The following is an 18,725-nucleotide window of genomic DNA, read 5'->3' as shown; positions in this document are numbered from 1 at the left end:
CAAGGATTGGCCAGGACAGATCTGGACGGTCGATAAACTGAACTGCATGTTGTGAAAGCCATGGCCACCCTCCAAACGGCTGAGGGAAAGACAAAGTCAGATTTGATTTAGTTTCAGATTTTCCACTAATGGCCAGATGAGCATTCCTTTTTATTGACGTGGTTTGGCTTGTTTTGGCAATTTGTCTTCCAGTAGGTGTCGCCGTTGCATCTCTTCTTATGTCCACAGACATCAGCCTGTCTTTATTTTCAAACTCACAGCCTTCATTTCTGCTTCTAAACCTCTGTGAGTTATGATGATAGACTTCCTGTTATGCCCAATATAAATTGGTCAAGTGGTCAAGCTCCCCCCTCCCCCTCCTCCTCTGCATCCTTTTAACAAATGTTGTGTCGTTTAGTAATGTTATTCAAATGTGTTTTGTTAGAAATAAATATATCATGACAACATTATAACATGTTCCAGTATTACATTTCTCATGTATATCCATTTCATGATTATTCTATAATACAATACTTTGGATCCTTGTCATGGGAAGAAGTGGTTAGTTCACTATTTTTGGTTCCTCACATCCGATCAGCAGCCGCCCCCCCCCACCCCGCCCCCATAAAAGGAAATGGGTTCATAGGTGCGACTTCCCCTGGCTTCATCTCAAAGAGGATGTCATACTTAAGTAAGAAAACACTAACACACAAGCACACACACACAAGCACACACACAAGGGCAAGGATGGCTTTGTGAATGCGCATGTGCAGAAACACACACACACACACACACGCTGTTTCCGTCTTGGCTCTATTTGTCTGTCCTACACCAGACCGACTCCTCATTCTGGGGAAGATGCCTGTGCGCGAATATTCTCCCTCCCTCTGGACGTTCTCCCTGCTCTGCTGTCTGCTCCAACACTGGGGTGAGTAGCAGACGGTCACATGCAGCACGGGGTCTCACGCCACGTCTTCAGCAGCTGCGTTACATGTGTTTACTGATTGGCTCGAGGAGGATACAGGACACACTTTAGAGACATTCCAAGTTATCCAGCACATGCTGTACGCACCGATACATACACACAGCAGCTACTTAGATGGAGACACACAGATGAACACCTACTCATGCTCGTCATGTAGTGCGTAAGGATGGGCATTCATTTGTAATGGATGTAATGGGCATGACGAGTGAATTCATTGTCACATCGTGTCAATGCAGTTTTTCATATTTACATCTATTTTACTCACAAAGGAAACCTCTCTAGATAAATGTATCTGCCCATTTCATCTTCCAAAAACATGCTTTTCAGTTTGGGAGCCGTCTTGTAGAACATGCTCCCTGAGCTTCACTCCTCACCCTCTCCCCAGGTCCTGTCTCATCCACTCAGGCCACCCTTAGCCCTCACCCTCCCCCCTCTCTCAGGGTCACTTCCAGGGCTGGGGGCACGGTGGTCCTCACCTGCACCATCCCTCCCAAGTGGCCCCTGGGGGTGAAGTTTGAGCTCCACACAAGACAAAGGCTGCTTGAGACTGTGACGCCTCAGAGAGAGAAAGCTGAGGCTCAGTTCACGGTGAAGTTGTTTAGAAAGCCTCTCTGCTGTTTGTACTGGGACCAGAACAACAACATCAGCCCGTTTTCCACGTTGGTGTATCCTGATGACCCAGGTAAGTTCGGTTGGGTGGCTGTCAGATAGATGAAGAGTTCTTGTTGTTGTAAAGGTCCCAGTTCTTAAGATCCAGCTTGTTGATATTACTAATACACAATATAATGCGGGAACTCAGTCCCCTTGAATAACCATGGGAAACCGTATCAAACATGCATCAAAACATTCCAGCACTTTCTCATCCTCAGTCAGACATTTATGGAGAAGACTATGAGTTGTGGCAATGAAAAGGATATTTCATAGTGAGAAATCTGAGGTTTCTAGTTGGTTTAGAGACTAACGTCCCTCACTCAGCTTGTGGTTTGAAACAACAAACACTCCCATCCGTTTCTCCTCTGGCTTCCAACAGCACACCACCACAGGTGCTGCTCAGATAGGGTCTGCAGACATGCTATCCGCTATGTGTGTGTGTGTGTGTGTGTGTGTGTGAGAGATAGAGAGAGAGAGAGAGAGAGAGAGAGAGAGAGAGAGAGAGAGAGAGAGAGAGAGAGAGAGAGAGAGAGAGAGAGAGAGAGAGAGAGAGCGTGTGTATAGTATGTGTTTGTGTGTGTGTCTTTGCGGATGCAATGTCTCTTTCCATTGCATTACATCCTTTTGATTACACAGAACCCCCCCACCCACTCCACCCCTGAACTACACGCACACATCAAACACACTTTGCTGCTTGCTGCTTTGAGATCCTGACGCTTTTAAGGCAGGAAGTTGTAAAACTACAATGTCATGGACCAACACTCCATTTCAGGCGCTGCAACAGCAAAAACAATATTTACGTTCGGATCTTCACTGCATTCCTCACTACTTTACTTCACCAAAACATATGAGGAACATGTGAGGCTCCTTCTTTGTGGCATGTTTATAAACAGTTTCTTGTTCCTTCTCAAAGGGAAAACAAACATAACTCCTGTTGACCAACGGTCAATCATTTGCATTCTGCTTCTGTTTCTCAGTTCACAGCCCGGCTCCTCCCAGAACTCTCCCTTCACCCATCCTGTCAGTGGCGCCCCCCAGTGGCCAGGTGAAGCGAGGCCAAAGCCTGGCCTTCCGCTGCTCCTTACCCCCCGGCTCAACGACCAGCTTGCCCCAGGCCTACGTCCTCCTGAAGGCACCCCGAGAGACCACCAGGGGGTCTGGAGGCTCCCTGGTCGCCCCCCAGGCCTCGTGGGTCTCCACGGCCCAGTTTGGCTCTTTCGACCTGGGGCCGGTGCAGGGAGCGGAGGGGGGGTCCTATATGTGTCTCTACCAGGGTACTATCCCCCAGATGGGCCTGACCAACTCCAGTGTGAGCGAGCCAGCTCATGTCACCGTAACAGGTGAGAAGGCAAAGATGGGAGGGAGTCAGGTGGCTGAACGCTGAGGGAGTCGGGCTAGTAATCTGAAGGTTGCCAGTTCGATTCCCGGCCGAGTCAAATGATGTTGTGTCCTTGGTCAAGGCACTTCACCCTACTTTCCTAAGGAGGGATGTCCCTGTACTTACTGTAAGTAAGGATATGCTCTGGATAAGAGCGTCTGCTAAATGTAAAAGATAACTTGTTGATTGTTATGATGTCACACTCACAGAGTGGGTTCCCCCCTAAGGTGGAAGGCAATACCTAAGACCCATCTGAGTTGAAAAACGGATTTGAATGCATTTGGTTGAGCCCATGGTTCGACCTCAGCACAAGTCTCTCACCACTTGAATGACACTAGCCTGGGTGCCAGCCGAACTTAGCCCCGCTCACAATTTTTTGGGGTCGGGAAGTTGGATCTGTGGTCGCTCGGTTGTGAAAAAACTATGTCCGAACAAGAGCTGTTCAGACCAAATTGTCAGGGCGGGCTTTATACGATGATGGACAGATGATCAACAGTAACGTAATCACGTAATCAACCACGTTTTTTCTGGGTTCGGTTGAAACACACCCCATACTCACAGCCCAACGGAGCGGTATCAGACTCATATTCTGACAACAATTATGAGTATGACAACATCAGGCTAGTACTACACTGGATTTGCTGATAAAATCGGGTGTGACACTACAACCTGCAGTACTACTAAGCGCCATGAACAACCGCCATGCACCTAAAGCCACTTTCTCTCCTCCTTTTTTCTCTCTCTCTCTCTCTCTCTCTCTCTCTCTCTCTCTCTCTCTCTCTCTCTCTCTATGTCTCTCTCTCTGTCTCTCTCTGTCTCTCTCTTTGTCTCTCTCTCTCACTCTTTCTCTCACTCTTTCTCTCTCTCTCTCTCTCTCTCTCTCTCTCTCTCTCTCTCTCTCTCTCTCTCTCTCTCTCTCTGTCTCTCTCTCTGTCTCTCTCTGTGTCTCTCTCTCTGTCTCTCTCTATGTCTCTCTCTCTGTCTCTCTCTCTCTCTGTCTCTGTCTCTCTCTCCAGACTGGTTGCCCGTGCCCACTCTCTCGCTCCATTACCAGGGAGACGAGTGGCACCTGGTGTGCACAGGGTCTCCTGCCTACCCCGGTGTTCAGTTCTCCCTGTACCGCCAGGGCAGTGCCCACCCCGACTCCATCCAGCATGTCCCCATCACCCGCCACCATGCTGTGTTCACTCCGCATGCCCTATTCCAGCCGGGCCCGCCGGCCGTTTATCAGTGCCAGTACAGCGCCATGCTGGGAAGTGACTGGAGCTGGTCCGACCGAAGCCTTTCGCTGGAGGTTCCCACAAACACAGGTATGGCGTGTGTGTCTGTGCGTGTTTGTGTGTGAGGAAAAGAGCAAGAGAGAGAGAGAGAGAGAGAGAGACAGAGACAGAGAGACAGAGATAGAGAGACAGAGGGAGAGAGAAGGGAGAGGAGGGAGAGTGGAAAAGAGAGAGAGAGAAAAAACAGGGACAGAGAGGAGAGAAAGAGTCCCACACTGATCTCTTCTGTGACAAGTGACGCACACCGGTCCTAACGAGCGTGTGCCGATGTCTGTGTGGTTTTACAGGGGTGTCTGTTGTGGACTGGCCCTTGGTGCTGGGCTGCCTGTCTGCTGTGGTGCTGTTCTCTGTCTCCCTTGTCACCATGGCCATAGCCATGCACAGGAGAGGTAAGAACACCTATCAAATGAACTGGTCTGGTGAATAATGGCCTGTAGAGACAGAGAGAGACTAGTAGAGAAAGGGACTCTCCTACTGCAACGATTAACATTTACATTCACATTTACATGTATTCATTAAGCAGACACTTTTATCCAAAGCGACTTGAGAGAGAGCTTTACAAAGTGCATAGGTCACTGATAATAACAACAAGATAGCCCCAAAGCATTGTGGGTAGCCAAAACAAGAAGCACACATTGTGAACAACCAAAAAATAAGTACCAACGGGAAAAAACCATAAGAGCATGTAGTTAAGCAAATTAGATTAAATAAAATGATTAAATTATTTAAAAAGTAATTGACATTTAAGAGTGATAAATAAGTCATAATTAAATATTGACCCCTCCCTCCACTTTGTCACTGTTTCAACTCTCTGTATTTTTTAGTAAGATCGAGGGCTGAGGAAAAGAGGAAAAGGTAGGTGGCAGTTGCCTAGAAGACTCATTTTGTACCAAACAATTATTATCACAAACTCAAACTGCCTGTCTTTTCAATAGAGAAGAATCCATGTTTTGGACAAAGCTTCACGCCAAGGATCATGTTGTAGGTGAGCATCTCCAAATCAATCAAAGTAATTGATAAAGCGACTGATATTGTGATTGATGACAAACCTCTGTTTTTCCAGATCTTTCTCTGGAACGTGTGAGCTGCTCCTTTTTGGTAATTACATATTTTGTCTCACTAAGCATTATTTAAAGAGCAATTTCTCTGAAAAGATCATATTTATGCGCAGCAAGGGCCCCTTTCAACCCCAGCCTTAATCAATGGCAATTGATGTACTGCCATAAACTTGTTATTGGCATCTTCTGACCTCAGTCTGTGTCTCCTTTCAATCTGTCTGCCATCATATTTTATCCAGGGGATAAATAGTGCTGACGTGAACTAAGTGAAGCTTCGTTTTACAAGGAATTGAACAGATCAGTGGACTCTCAGTTTGTTTGTTTCCCCAATCCTTAGTACTGTTTTACATGCATCTGCATACACGTCCACATGAACCAAGGACCGTCCACGCATACGCCTTGTTTCTTAGAGCTGGGCCCATGACCGGCCGCTCGTTAGCTTTAATGACTCTCATTAATTAGCTTGATGAAGAGGCCTCATTAGGCTAAAGCCCAGCCCAGCTACTGGAAGGTTCAGTCAGCAGAACGCTTGCGTCATCATTTGACCCCACGCTGTCATCCTTATGAGACTCTTCCAGGGTATTTACAGAGGTGCGTCTCAGATTAGTGTGTGTGGACAGGGATTTGTCAGTTGGTTCTTTATTTATATGTTTTTGTTCACAACAAAGACAGGGTTTGTTCATTGACTTGCACAACACCTGCACTTAAACTTCTCATATCCGTTGTGGGTTTGTTTGGACTACTCTATTTGTTCTGGTTGGGGTGCTGTTATACTTGTTTAGTGTGCGTGAAGGGAGGGGGAAAAAGGAAGGGAAAGGGGAAGACACTACAGTGAGATTTCCTGTGAACGTTTTTTATTCTGTTTTATATTTAAAGGGGAAGTTTGCAAATTTCTATTGAAATGTAAAATGTTTCCTTGTGTGTGTGTGTGTGTGTGTGTGTGTGCAGGACTGGGCCAACAGTGAAAATACCCCAGAGTCACTCTCCCGGCCCTATCATTGGCAAGACATGTCATCGTTTCACGGCCCACCAACCTAATGACATAACATCTTTTTCTCTCTCTTTCTCTCTCTTTCTCTCTCTTTCTCTCTCTTTCTCTCTCTTTCTCTCTCTCTCTCTCTCTCTCTCTCTCTCTCTCCCTCTCTCTCCCTCTCTCTCTCTCTCTCTCTCTCTCTCTCTCTCTCTTCTTGTTTATTTAACTGCATCTGTCTTATTTTACTCATCTCTCTCACAACTGCAAATGTAGCAATTAGTAGGAAGTAAGTCAGAGGATGTTGGTATGTAATTGATCTTCTGTAAATCAACACTCTTGTACAAGTCCAATTCACTGAATCAAGACGAATCAATTAGCGTCCATGTTTTCTATTCCCCTGTACATACAAACAATTTAAAAATAAAAGTAAAACCAAAAAGAATATTCTTTAATTTAATGTTGTTGCTGCTAGTGGCCATTTTTCTGTGAAGACATACAATGTATTTTCAAAATCTACCTGTCTCAGTTGTAGTTACTCAAAGATGACAATAGGGGGTACTGTCTATCAATATTTTTAAACAAGCATCAAGACAACAGATAACACACGATAATGTAACTTGAATGAACCAAGGTTCAGACTTGTCCACACAGTCAGAGTAAAAAAGAGGAGTTACAAGGAAACAAAACTAGTTAAATATTGTCAAGGGCCAGTGAAGACGACAGAGTGTTCATACTCGAAAAGTAAGACTTACGTCACAAATCCCAAATGGTGGCCGGGGGCAACACAAGCCTCAGTTTTCTGAGCCTGAGAGAGTGCAATACTGGAGGAAAGGAGGGGAGAATTCTTTTGGTGGATGTTTATCGCAGAAGGTCAATCATGTGACGGAGATTTCTCCCCTGTACCTGTAGCAGAGAGCCAATAAACTCAGACTGCTGTTGTGGGTTTATTACTTTCTGCTGGTTTTCATAGCTGGGTCGAGCCCGCATAGCTTCTTCTGTGTAGGTGACAACCATGCATAAACATACACCCACAGACACCCATACCCATAATAAACAGACAGACGCACACACATAAACACACACACACACACACACAAAAGTAGGTTTCAGTTCTGGATAATGTCATTTTAAATCTCTCCCTTTTGGCCTCTTTCTCTCTCTTCCATTCTCTACCTCCTTCTCTTTCTTTTATGCTCCCTCCCTCAAGACAGGCTACTGATGTAACAAGCACAACAGCAGCATTGTTACTCTCTAACTACGTGCCACCTACTAAGGAGCCATCTATCCACTTCCTGACAGAACATTAAATATGTAAAAGCCCTTTGGACCCGCAAATGCCCGTCCTTAATCTTGAGTCATCAACTTGGGTCAAAAATCACAAGGTAATGATTACACTTCCGTGCAATCGAATTGTAAATGGAAACATCCTGAGGTCTTGTTCATATCACCAGTACATCATCAGAGCACTTCAGGGACAATCAAGTCTCTTTTATGTGCTATAACTCGAGCTTTTCCATCCATGGCATTTCCTGACCGCCCATTGGCTGGATCCAGCTCAGGTTGAAGGGCGTTTGTCACTACTCTTCATCGTTTGATTGTATAATACAGTCACATGGAGACTCGTGTGGATTGTCCCCTCCCTCTAAGTAGAACAAGGGGACATTAGCCTTCACTTCCTGGATCAAAGGCTAGCTCTGACAGTGACTGAGTCAGGTGTGTCACTGTTCCCTTGGATCTCTGTTGGAGGAACAATATCCCCGCCCACACACAGGGATTATGCAAAGTGTACATTATTCCCACAATGGGCCTAGACACAGACATAGGCCCGACACTGACAACCCTAACCTATTCACTTTCAGGCTTAGTCAGGCAAATGTAAATGTTCACGACAGATTGGGGCACACGCACATACGTAGAAACATGCACACCATATGAACTCCACACACACACACGCACGCAACGCGAACCACAGTGATTACACACACACGCACCCACAGACACCCACACCAATGTGAGTCACCTATACCAGTCACCCAGGTCATTGTTGGAAAGGAGGTGGTAACAGACATGTCAATTGATGAATCCAAATCCTCCTCAGCCCTCCCTGTTGTTCTCACAGAGTGAGGACAGGACAAGGTCCAATCGGCAGGCCTGCAGACAAAGATGTTACAAAAGATGTGATGCGGCTTCCTGGAAACGACACTAAACGATCTTGAATCCTTGACCCTCGGCAAGATCGACACGCTCTCCCGTGTCCAGGAGTGTTTGTTCCCCCGTGTTAGGTTACATCGCGGATCATGGAGAGAAAACGTGAACACGCGCCCGCGCGCGAACGCACTCTTCACCCCACCTACTCCGACTGCTCTGTCCTCTGCACAAAGACCGTATTTACAATAGGAGCTGCTAATCCGTTAAACGCTCACACGCCACACAGCTCGTTGAATTTACGGTACGAAGGCCTGACTTTACACGCTTTCAGAACCCACCGTAGAAGTATTCATTTTGAAGTAGCCTACACTATAAAAATAATAAAGAAAATTCAAAAAACAACTGTTTTTCATTGACTTTGAACACTTGGCTGTTTTTGTTGGACGTTTGCGATGTTACAGATGTCTGAGGTTTATCATGGTCAGAAGTTTGTTCCCTGTGTGGTTTCAGTGGTGCTGTGGCCCCTTTGATTTATTTGGGGACAGGACATTGTGACAGGTCATACATTATTAGTTCAAACATCAAACGGTTTTGGTGACGTGCCCTATCACTTGGCCCAACAAGAACTGGGTGTTTGTGCTCATTTAGTGTATTATTCATTTTGAGCTCTTATGTTGCCATGGCAGCACCCGAGCGGACAGCCCATATAATTTCAATGTTTGGCGGCAGCGCTGGACTGCGTCTAGTCAAAATGAACTGTTGAATAATTGAGAGGAGATTGGAATGTCACAAAAGCATGGTCTGGTGATTGGAGCAAGACATACTCTTCTTTCCTTCGAGGAAAAGTGGTAGCCGGGTTGCATAACTTTCTGTGTACTGTAAATGTAATCCTCTATTTTAAATGCTAGCACTAGCTATGAAGCTACAACTGATACCACGCAGCACCACACACTTTACAATACATTTTACTTTGTTAACTACTTCAGCCTTACACTCACTGTTTAACTTAATGTGTCTATCTTCTTTCTATGGACACTATAAAAGCCCTAAACGTATACATTTGAAATAGCATTAATTGCCCCACTAAATGTACATTGCTGTTACATGTTATTAGTTGTCCATTGCATAATTTTTCCATCCATAATTTTTCTTATCTTTTTCCGTCTCTTTCCCTGCTGTTGTAACAATCACATTTTTCCTAGTGGGGATTAATAAAGTGTTGTCTTATCTTAAACAGCTAGTAGTCTGACACACAAATGCAGATGAAAGTATGCTAAAGCTACCTAGTTTATTAAACCATTAACTACCTAGGCCTACCCATATTATCGTGCCAGACAATGATAGCTAATGTGCCAAAGCACTGTTGTGAAAGCAGGGTGGAGACCTGCAGCTATCGACAACAACTATCCACCTCACAGTTTCCATAGAGACAGACAGTTCATACATTACAGCTGACACCCCCTGTTCATCCAAAACAGGGCAAAGTGGTTGAAACAGGCGGGGAGTATCGATCTACGGTGATACCACTGAGTCACTTTTACGGGCTGTAACTATTAGTCACAACAACGTCTAGTCCCAGTTTGAGCCCAAGTCCTATCAAAGGCACAGATGGGTAACATTCCTGACCAAAGGCCCAGGTAATTGGGAGGGGCAACAGCAACCATGGAACATTCAATTCTATGAGCACCACAGACATGGCAGACTGACAATGAGGCATCCACCCATGACCTGACAACAATACCATTCTGCTTCAGACATGTAGGTGTGTCCCCAACACAAATGAATTCAATGAAGTCTACCAGCCGTTGGGTTTGGGGATTAAAGTCCCTGTGTATTGTAACTTGACTAGTTCATGTAAATTCGTGACACATGACAAAATGTTTTGCATGAAATGACTATACTGCATATCCACCGATAAATACAATCAAAGGTCATTTAACACTCTACAAGTGTCTGTATTGTAATACAGGATCTGTTCTTTCATGGTTAGAAACATTCATTGGCTATTATGGAAGATGTATCATGTATGATTGGATGTGCTGTATGTCAGAATTTTAAGAAGTCACTTTGAATAATAAAAAAAAGGTGACCGAACAACATTTTGAATCAAACTAGCAATGACGCACAGTTGTCGTGCCAACCGTCATTGTATTTACATCATCACATGTTGGCTGTTAACGCCTGTTAACCTTCACATTGCTTTAATTGCTGTGGGGTAGAAACTAGGGGAAGGTATGATTCTTGTTCAAAAGATTCGATTCGTCACAAATTGTATTTACAGGTAGGCCTGCACACTGTAAATACATGCTTGGATATAGGCTTGATAAACACAACTAGGTTTGAAAGGTTTGTTCAATCATCATCAAAATAGAATCCACGCTTGATTTTGCCAGTCAGGCTCTAGAATCTTCCACCAAACTTTCTGCATGGCCCCATATCCTCTTGCCCCGATATCATCTCATCATCAACTTGAATATTCAGCCATTCTGAAGTCCCAGCATTCCCGTATTCCACAACTCCAACATCCGCCGTTTCACGTCAGCATCTGAGTTTGTTAGACTTGTACAGTGTGGGTAGTCCGTACGGTGGTTTCAACGCGGATGACTCCTTGGCTTACAGAACCAGAGAGTCAGCCTGCCCTGGGGTTAAAGGTCCCGGGGTGGGTGGATGGAGGGTCTCAGTCCTCTTCCCCCTCCCTGTGTCCATTCACCAGTCCGGACTCCCAGCGCTGCAGCAGGGGGGTCTTCTGTCTTGGGGTCTGGGGGCTCTGGATCCCCTGGGGCGGAGGAAGAGGGGCGTGGGAGGGGGGGGGGGGGGATCAGTATACCGTAGAAGAGAAGTGAAGAGAGGGAGAGAACTAAGTAGATCATTTACATTTTATACATTCAGCAGACGCTTTTATGCAAAGCGATGTGCGTGTTCAGCAGAAATTCAGGCATCAGAAGGGCATGGTTCTTCATAGTTGAATGGGTATGGGAGACAGGCAGACAGGCAGACAGACAGACAGACAGGCAGACAGACAGACAGACAGGCAGACAGACAGGCAGACAGACAGACAGACAGGCAGACAGACAGACAGACAGACAGACAGACAGACAGACAGGCAGACAGACAGACAGACAGACAGACAGACAGACAGACAGACAGGCAGGCAGGCAGGCAGGCAGGCAGGCAGGCAGAACGGTAAGACAGAGAGACAGATAGACAGACAGAAAACGTAGTGATTGACGGACAGGCAGAACAGCAGAACAGACAGACAGAATTGCAAGGCCCCAGCCCCTCTAGCGGTGATCGATCAGGTAAACATCAATAACACTGAGGTCAGGAGGGGTCAGCATGATGGTGATTCATAGACTGTGTTTGTTCTCACAGTTCTGTGTGAAATCTCCATTATCTCCACCTCACCAGCCTATCCCTCTCTTCATTACAGCACTCTTATCTCGGGCTTGTCTGTGTGGATGAATAACAAGCATGGAGAGACCAGGGAGCAGGGGCTGCTAATGCTAATGCCGAAAGAGACTGAGAGAGAGAGAGATAAAGAGATATGAAAAATAAACAGAATCTTTGCCTGGTTTACGGAGCGGACTGAATCAATGCTGCTCTGCTAATCTGAGACATGCGAGTTGCGAGGAGATACAGAGTCCACAAGGAGAACGATGGAAGGAAGTTTTCTCCAGACTTTCCCTTTCTCTTTCTCTCTCTCTCTCTCTCTCTCTCTCTCTCTCTCTCTCTCTCTCTCTCTCTCTCTCTCTCTCTCTCTCTCTCTCTCTCTCTCTCTCTCTTCTCTCTCTCTGTATCTCTCTCTCTCTCTCTCTCTTTCTCTCTCTCTCCGTCTCTCTCTCTCTCTCTCTCTCTCTCTCTCTCTCTCTCTCTCTCTCTCTCTCTCTCTCTCTCTCTCTCTCTCTCTCTCTCTCCCTCCTCAGATAAGCTCCTTACAACAGGCTCCCATTTTCAGTGGATGTTGTATCTGTAGGGAGTGGTACTGTAGATTATTTCAAAGCTATTGCACCGACAAGATAGGTTTCAGCGAGACCGTGCCAGGCCATAAATGGCATCATAAAACCGTATACATGGTGTGACATCATCCAGGATGTTGTTGCCTCAGAATGGAGCTGTGCTGACAAAGAGATCCCTAGAGGAGATATCTTGTGCAAAAAAACACTGGGAACTGTGGATGTCCAGAGGGGATTTTTCACCCGCACCATTCGTCTTTCGATTACCAGGAAAAGTCCACATCCCTGTGGAAAGCAACATATTGAGGCTTACCTCGAGTTGGTTAAACTCCTCCTCGCTAGCCTGGGGGGGAGGCCACATGCCAAGCTTTCCCAAGGACTGTCGCACTGGAAGAGAAGAAGAGGATTGTTTTTTCAGTGAACTGTAATGAGTTTCCATGACAATTCCATGAAACCGACAGGTAGAGTTCACCGTTGAAAGGGGACAGAGTTTAATAAAACACAAAGACCAGAGATGAAGAGGTACAGGAAATTAGGGTTATGCAACAGGCTATAATCTATATAATTATAAGAACCTTGCAGGTTCTGTGGGTCACTGAACTCCCATGTTGGAAAACAAGGCTCTTTTTGTCACACACACACACACACAAACAAACACAAAGCCCACATTTCCTGCCACCGACAATTGGTCACACGTCCAATGAGAAGCATGCATCCATATTGGACCCAGTTTTCCCTGATTTGAAGGTGAAGATAAGGAGGATTAAAAGGTTTCAGATCTGTGAATGCAGGCCACTTTCTTGACTGGACACAGTCTAAATTAAATGAATGATTAAGCCTTGAAATCAATTTGAACTTTACGATAATGATACTGCATTATCTGGTGTGCCAGATTGCGTTGTCTATCGGGATAAGCATTCTAGAAGGAAACAAAGTTGGTCATTTCTGGCCTGGCTTTGGAATTCATCCTCGTATGGATTTTTGGAAACACCTCCTTTTCTTGCTGATACAATGACGGGTCAAGCTATGAGTCAGGGATTTTTACGTGTTTTCGTTCACTTTGCTTCAGGTAGTTAATTCAGCACAGCAGCTGCTGCCATGTCTCTGTTATGGTCATGTACTTCATATACATGCCACAGTCTAGTTTATGGTGCTTTAGAGCGGAATTATTGTTGCAGATGGAATTTATTGCAATGGTTGTCCCAGGATGTGCCATTGACGACAATCAAATGAAACAATGTGCTTGCTCAGCTATTTCAAAGGCATCTCTGGAGATTTCAGGGCATGGGTGCGCACACAAACACAGGCCACACACACACACACAAACACAGGCCACACACACACACACAAACACAAGCCACACACACAAACACAGGCCACACACACACACAAACACAGGCCACACACACACACAAACACAGGCCACACACACAAACACAGGCCACACACACACACAAACACGGCACCAACCTGTCGGGGTTCCAGTTGACATCCTCAGGGGTGTTACAGGTGGATTGGGAGTAGCCAGGCCGTTTATCACGGGTGGGGGGGGCGTGGGGCTCGGGGCCACCCTCTCCCCTCCCCCGGCCCCCGCGGCCCCCCTGGCCCCCGCGGCCCCCCCGTACATGCTGCTCCTCTGCCTGCGCAGCTCCCTCTCCCTCTCCCTGGCCTCCCGGATGTCCTGCCCCACCACGTCCAGAGCCACTGAGGAGCGCAGCTTGAAGAAGGGATTCTCTCTGGGCACATCCTCCTCCTCCTCCTCCTCCTCCACATTCCTTTGACTGTCGTTCTTCCTCCAGCTCTCCTCTTTGTCCGTCGAAGAGGCGCAGAGAGTCGCCGAGTCGACCACGGTCTGGGCCGGTGGCTTTGTGAGGGACTCGGAGCTTCCAGAGGGACTCAGGAGCTTGGCATGGTAGAGGGTCGGGACGGGGAGCTCCAGGGGGTTGTCCAGGATGATCACCTGGCTCTTGGTCCCCGCGGTAAGGCCTGGACCTCCGTGAGGGATGTAGGTGAATCCCCCATCCCTGGCTGCGACGGGACTGGGGCTTTGGGTCCGGCTCAACAGATCCAGGCTCCTTCTCCTCTCTACGAAGGAGCCTCCGATGGTGGAGCCGTCCGAGGAATCGTCCCCCGGGAGCTCCAGGGTGGAGAGGTCGCTGGCAGAGACCCAGGAGGGTGCGTTGCTCAGGAGGGACAGATTAGAGGAGTCGTCCTTGGGCTCCTGGAAGGCTTCGAATAGTTTCTTTCTCTCTTTAAGCTGGCGTACCGTGCCTTTGTCGTAGAAGCCCGGAACTTTCCCTAGCTGGACCAGAACCTGCTCTCTCTGGGTCTCGACGCGAATTTCCTTCTGCATCTTCTTCCCAGCAAAGTGCCTGTCCTTTGTTTGGCTATTCTCAAACTTGGTGGGCAGGGTCTGGGTCAGGATGGACTTCCGGAGGGGAATATCGACGTACTCCGGGGCGGTTTGATGCTGGAGCCCTCTGGATCTCCTCAGGCTCTGCTCGCGCTGGACCGCCCGGCGGATCTCCCTCTCGATGGGCGTCTCACTCGCCGAAGAGCCGGGGTTGTCAGGAACGTAGTTGAGCTCCATGGTGGTGTTTGGAGAAAAGTCTGCGGACACGCCGCTGTCGCTCTGGCTGTCATCGTACAAGTCTGTATCCATCCCGGACGCTGTGTTGTCCTTGGAGTTCAACCCAGGGATTGGTCGATCCGCCTTCTGCGTCTCTATTTCTACTTGCTCGGTGTCGCTCACCTTTTGTTGTTCCTCTTTCTCTTCCTCCGCCTTGCCCTCGTCGACTCCACTCACTTTCTGACCTTTCTCGTCACCCGTTTGTCCTCCACCGGCTCCCTCCCCACTTTCCTCCTCCCCTTTCTGCCTTTCTGTCATTACAACACAAGCACAGCCCTGGGAACCAGCCTCACCCTGATTGGCAGGTGCCGTGGCGACCGTCGCCGGGGGCAGAGATCCCTGGCTGAACACCTGTTGTGTTGCTTCCTGGTTGTCATGCTCCTGGGAAGACTGCCTCAAAAGCAGCTGCTGCTCTCCCTGCTGACTCCCTGGGGGAACTGCAGGCTGGGCCATGTCTTCTGCCATGAGGCTGCTGGATGAACTTCTGGCGGAGCTTGGAGGTTGGGGGGCTTTGCTGCTGACGCTGTCCAGTCTCACCCACTGTCTCCTGGCCGAGGGGATGTCCAGAGGCTTGCGGTCCACGGTCTGGTTCTCGTCCTCCGCCTCGCCGGCGACCGCCCCTTCCGGGGATTCGATGGTGAATACGTCATCTGAGCTGTTTCTCGATAGTCGCCGGTGGATTGTGCGGGTGCTGATTTCAAGAGCCGCCGCCGAAACCTCCTCGGGTTTCCTGTCATGCTGACCCTCTGGGATCTTTTGTACCTGCTCTGCTCGCTTTCCGGTTGTCTCATTATTCCTGACACAGTCTTCCTCTACCTCAACCGGCGGCACTGCTACCCTTGTCACGGGGTCACTGAGGTAAGGTGTCGGTTGCCGTTCTTGACTGTCCTGGCTCTCGGATGATAAGTCCTCCTCTTTGGGGTTGGAGGGGACTTCGACATCTCTGATGGAGTCAATGCTGTCTGGTGCTGGGGCTGCACCACTCTCTGCTGGCGAGGGCAGGTCATTGCAGGGAGAAGGGGTTCCCTCCTCTGCCACATGAGCAGATTCGTTGATCCCATTGGGGTGGTTCTTTACTTCACCTTCTTCGGACTCACTTGGACTCTGGTTCACTTCCTGACACAGCTCCATTTTGACTGGTTCGGCCATTTTGTTGACTGGGTCAACATTGATCTCATGTGTAGTCACTTCAGACTCAGGCGCTTCCAGACCGATTTCCTCTGGCTCTGCCTTGGGTGCTATTTTGCCTTTTAGAAGTGGGTTGTTCCCAATATTGACATCCATTTCACCCTCGGTCCAGACCTCGTTGCCCCATTCGTCCAGAGAATCTGCAGAGCTCCTTCTGTTGGCCACAGGCTCTGTTGCCATGGTGAGATGAGGCCGGCTTGTTTCTGTTGACCTGGAACTCTTTGACACGGTCTGGAACAGTCTGGGATGTTTGTCCTTCAGCCAGTAAATATGAAGAAAAGAGGGCGCAGAGGACAATGAAAGAATTAGCTGGAAAAAAAAACAACCTGGCAACCCATTTAGATTTTCTGTTGTATTTCCCGCAGGCAGATCTACATAACAGAATACATTTGAGATAACATGATATTTATTGCATTTTAGACTCGTTGCAATGCAATGGCTGTGAATGTATTACACCAGTGCTGCAGGGTGCACGTTATGTTTTGGGTAGCAGAACAGTTGTTTGGAAGTGCAGGCGACAGATTTTCACAGCGGCTAGCTTTTGTTTTTAAAGTCAGTGCGAGTTGTAAACAGACAGAAACTGTCATTGCTAACGAAAGGCTTCTGGAGTTTGTTGTGTAGTACTGAGTGGGCCGTCAGTGTGGAGCTTCTCCTACCCTTGTTCTCTGCTCTGCAACCTGCAAAGGTTTCAGCTGAGTCAGCCTTTGTTTAATCAGCTTATATTACTAAGAGCTGCTCACTGAGGTTCTCTTTTACACACACACACACACACACGGACACCCCCCACCCCCCCCCACACACCCCCCCCCCCCCCACACACACACACACACACACACACACACCCACACACACACACACACACACACACACACACACACACACACACACACACACCCACACACACAAACACACACCCACACACACACACACACACACACACACACTCTCGTATGCAGGAGAGCACCCGTATACTCTCATGTGCATTCTAACCCTATACCTTTGTTTCTCTCTCCCAACATTCACACCGTCTGAGAAACTAATGCGAAAATCCTCAGGGCACATCGACCGCTCGCCATCCCTCTCTCTCTTTCTCCTACTTCTTATCTTTCCCTTCTCATGTTCCTCCTCTCTCTCTTCTACCTCAGACCTCGTCCCCCTTATCATTAACTCACACTCTTCCACACATTCTGTGTGACTTTCGACTCTTTTCTCTACCTCCCTGTTCTCTATCTGTTTCTCTGTCAACCCCCTCCCCCCTCCCCCACTCACATGCAACCTTCCAGAGCCAACCCCCCCATCCCCACCCCCACCCTCACCCCCCCGGCCTCCATGCCAACCAAGTGCAGTGTGGACTGGCCCTGCTGCGCCCTGTCCTGCCTTGCCCAGCGAGTACCATTCAAATTGCCCAGGGATTTTGGCATGCACAGCTATGAATCATTAACAGATGAATGAGTTTTGGAATGCAAAAGGAACCGGGGGGATGAGCACCAGAGAAGCGCACACATGCAGGACATCCCAGCTCTTCCCCCTCACACGATCTGCCTCGTCTCTTCCCCTCCCACTGCCTGCCTCGTCTCTGCCGCCTCCCACTGCCTGCCTCGTCTCTGCTCCCTCCCACTGCCTGCCTCGTCTCTGCTCCCTCCCACTGCCTGCCTTGTCTCTGCTCCCTCCCACTGCCTGCCTCGTCTCTTCCCCTCCCACTGCCTGCCTCGTCTCTGCCCCCTCCCACGACCTGCCTCGTCTCTGCCCCCTCCCACTGCCTGCCTCGTCTCTTCCCCCTCACACGACCTGCCTCGTCTCTGTGCGTTCACGAGGACATGCAGAGGCCTCCAAAATGGGGCGGCTTTTCGGAGCAGAACGTCGCGCTTCCAACGAGGGGCGTGAACCAAGGAAAGATTGGGGGGGCTTCAAGTGTTCCTATTGCTTCTTTCTCAGTGGTATAAAGATTTCGGAAACAATTTTTCTTCCGTGTGTCAAACGGGCTGTCGGTGACCGTGTCACCTCTTTCTCTCACAGGGACTGTGAAAGGGAAGGGTGTGGGGTCTCCTTCTCCTGGAGGTATAAGTGGGCAAACACCATGATCCAAGACCTGTCCTGATAACCCTACTTGAGAACGCTCTGCCTTTGTGGACACAAGGCATTGTGAAAAGAATGAGAGTGTGCTTTTCATACTTGAGGGTCATACTGTAAACCTCAGCCCCACATTCCCATGAACACACACACACACACACTCGTAAGGAACAATGCTTTCAGACTAACCGAACCACACACCTACCAGCAGTTCATACATTTCAAATGGACATAATATGTAACCGTTTCTAACTTCAAAGAAACGTTAACCAATGGACAAGGTGAGAAAGGACTTTTCAACACAGAGGGTTATGAAAGATTTAGTTTAAGTTACAAAAGAAAACGCTTTGAAACACCCTTTTTTTTTTCAAATCTTTTCCTATTGGTTATTTCTCTGCAGTGATCCACAGCAGCCAGCATTAAAAATCAATTT

General features: G+C 48.0%; 2 protein-coding genes across 4 annotated transcripts; one reads left to right on the top strand and one right to left on the bottom strand.

Moving 5' to 3' along the window:
- The first annotated feature begins 806 nt into the window (after positions 1-806).
- On the top strand, positions 807-6,733 carry LOC146237776 (uncharacterized). 3 transcript variants are annotated; one of them, XM_084684794.1, is made up of 9 exons: positions 807-907; positions 1,350-1,646; positions 2,593-2,955; positions 4,010-4,303; positions 4,561-4,662; positions 5,098-5,128; positions 5,209-5,258; positions 5,337-5,371; positions 6,280-6,733. In XM_084684794.1, exons 1-9 carry the CDS (start codon positions 838-840, stop codon positions 6,367-6,369), a joined length of 1,332 nt encoding a protein of 443 aa, XP_084540920.1. In that variant the 5' UTR covers positions 807-837; the 3' UTR covers positions 6,370-6,733. The 3 variants fall into 3 exon arrangements, with proteins under 3 accessions (XP_084540920.1, XP_084540922.1, XP_084540921.1); XM_084684796.1 differs by having other exon boundaries at positions 5,209-5,254; positions 6,280-6,366; XM_084684795.1 differs by lacking the exon at positions 4,561-4,662.
- A 3,524-nt stretch (positions 6,734-10,257) lies between these two features.
- Positions 10,258-16,464, bottom strand: LOC146237775 (uncharacterized). Its single transcript, XM_084684811.1, has 3 exons — positions 13,876-16,464; positions 12,719-12,792; positions 10,258-11,228 (listed from the first exon to the last, which is right to left on the bottom strand). Exons 1-3 carry the CDS (start codon positions 16,400-16,402, stop codon positions 11,130-11,132), a joined length of 2,700 nt encoding a protein of 899 aa, XP_084540937.1. The 5' UTR covers positions 16,403-16,464; the 3' UTR covers positions 10,258-11,129.
- Between the last annotated feature and the right edge of the window lie 2,261 nt (positions 16,465-18,725).

Source organism: Hypomesus nipponensis, chromosome 21 (assembly GCF_054491055.1).
Source record: "Hypomesus nipponensis isolate SF chromosome 21, ASM5449105v1, whole genome shotgun sequence".
Classification (NCBI taxonomy): domain Eukaryota; kingdom Metazoa; phylum Chordata; class Actinopteri; order Osmeriformes; family Osmeridae; genus Hypomesus; species Hypomesus nipponensis.
The sequence above is the reverse complement of the archived record's forward strand: the minus strand, read 5'-3'. Positions and strand labels throughout refer to the sequence as shown.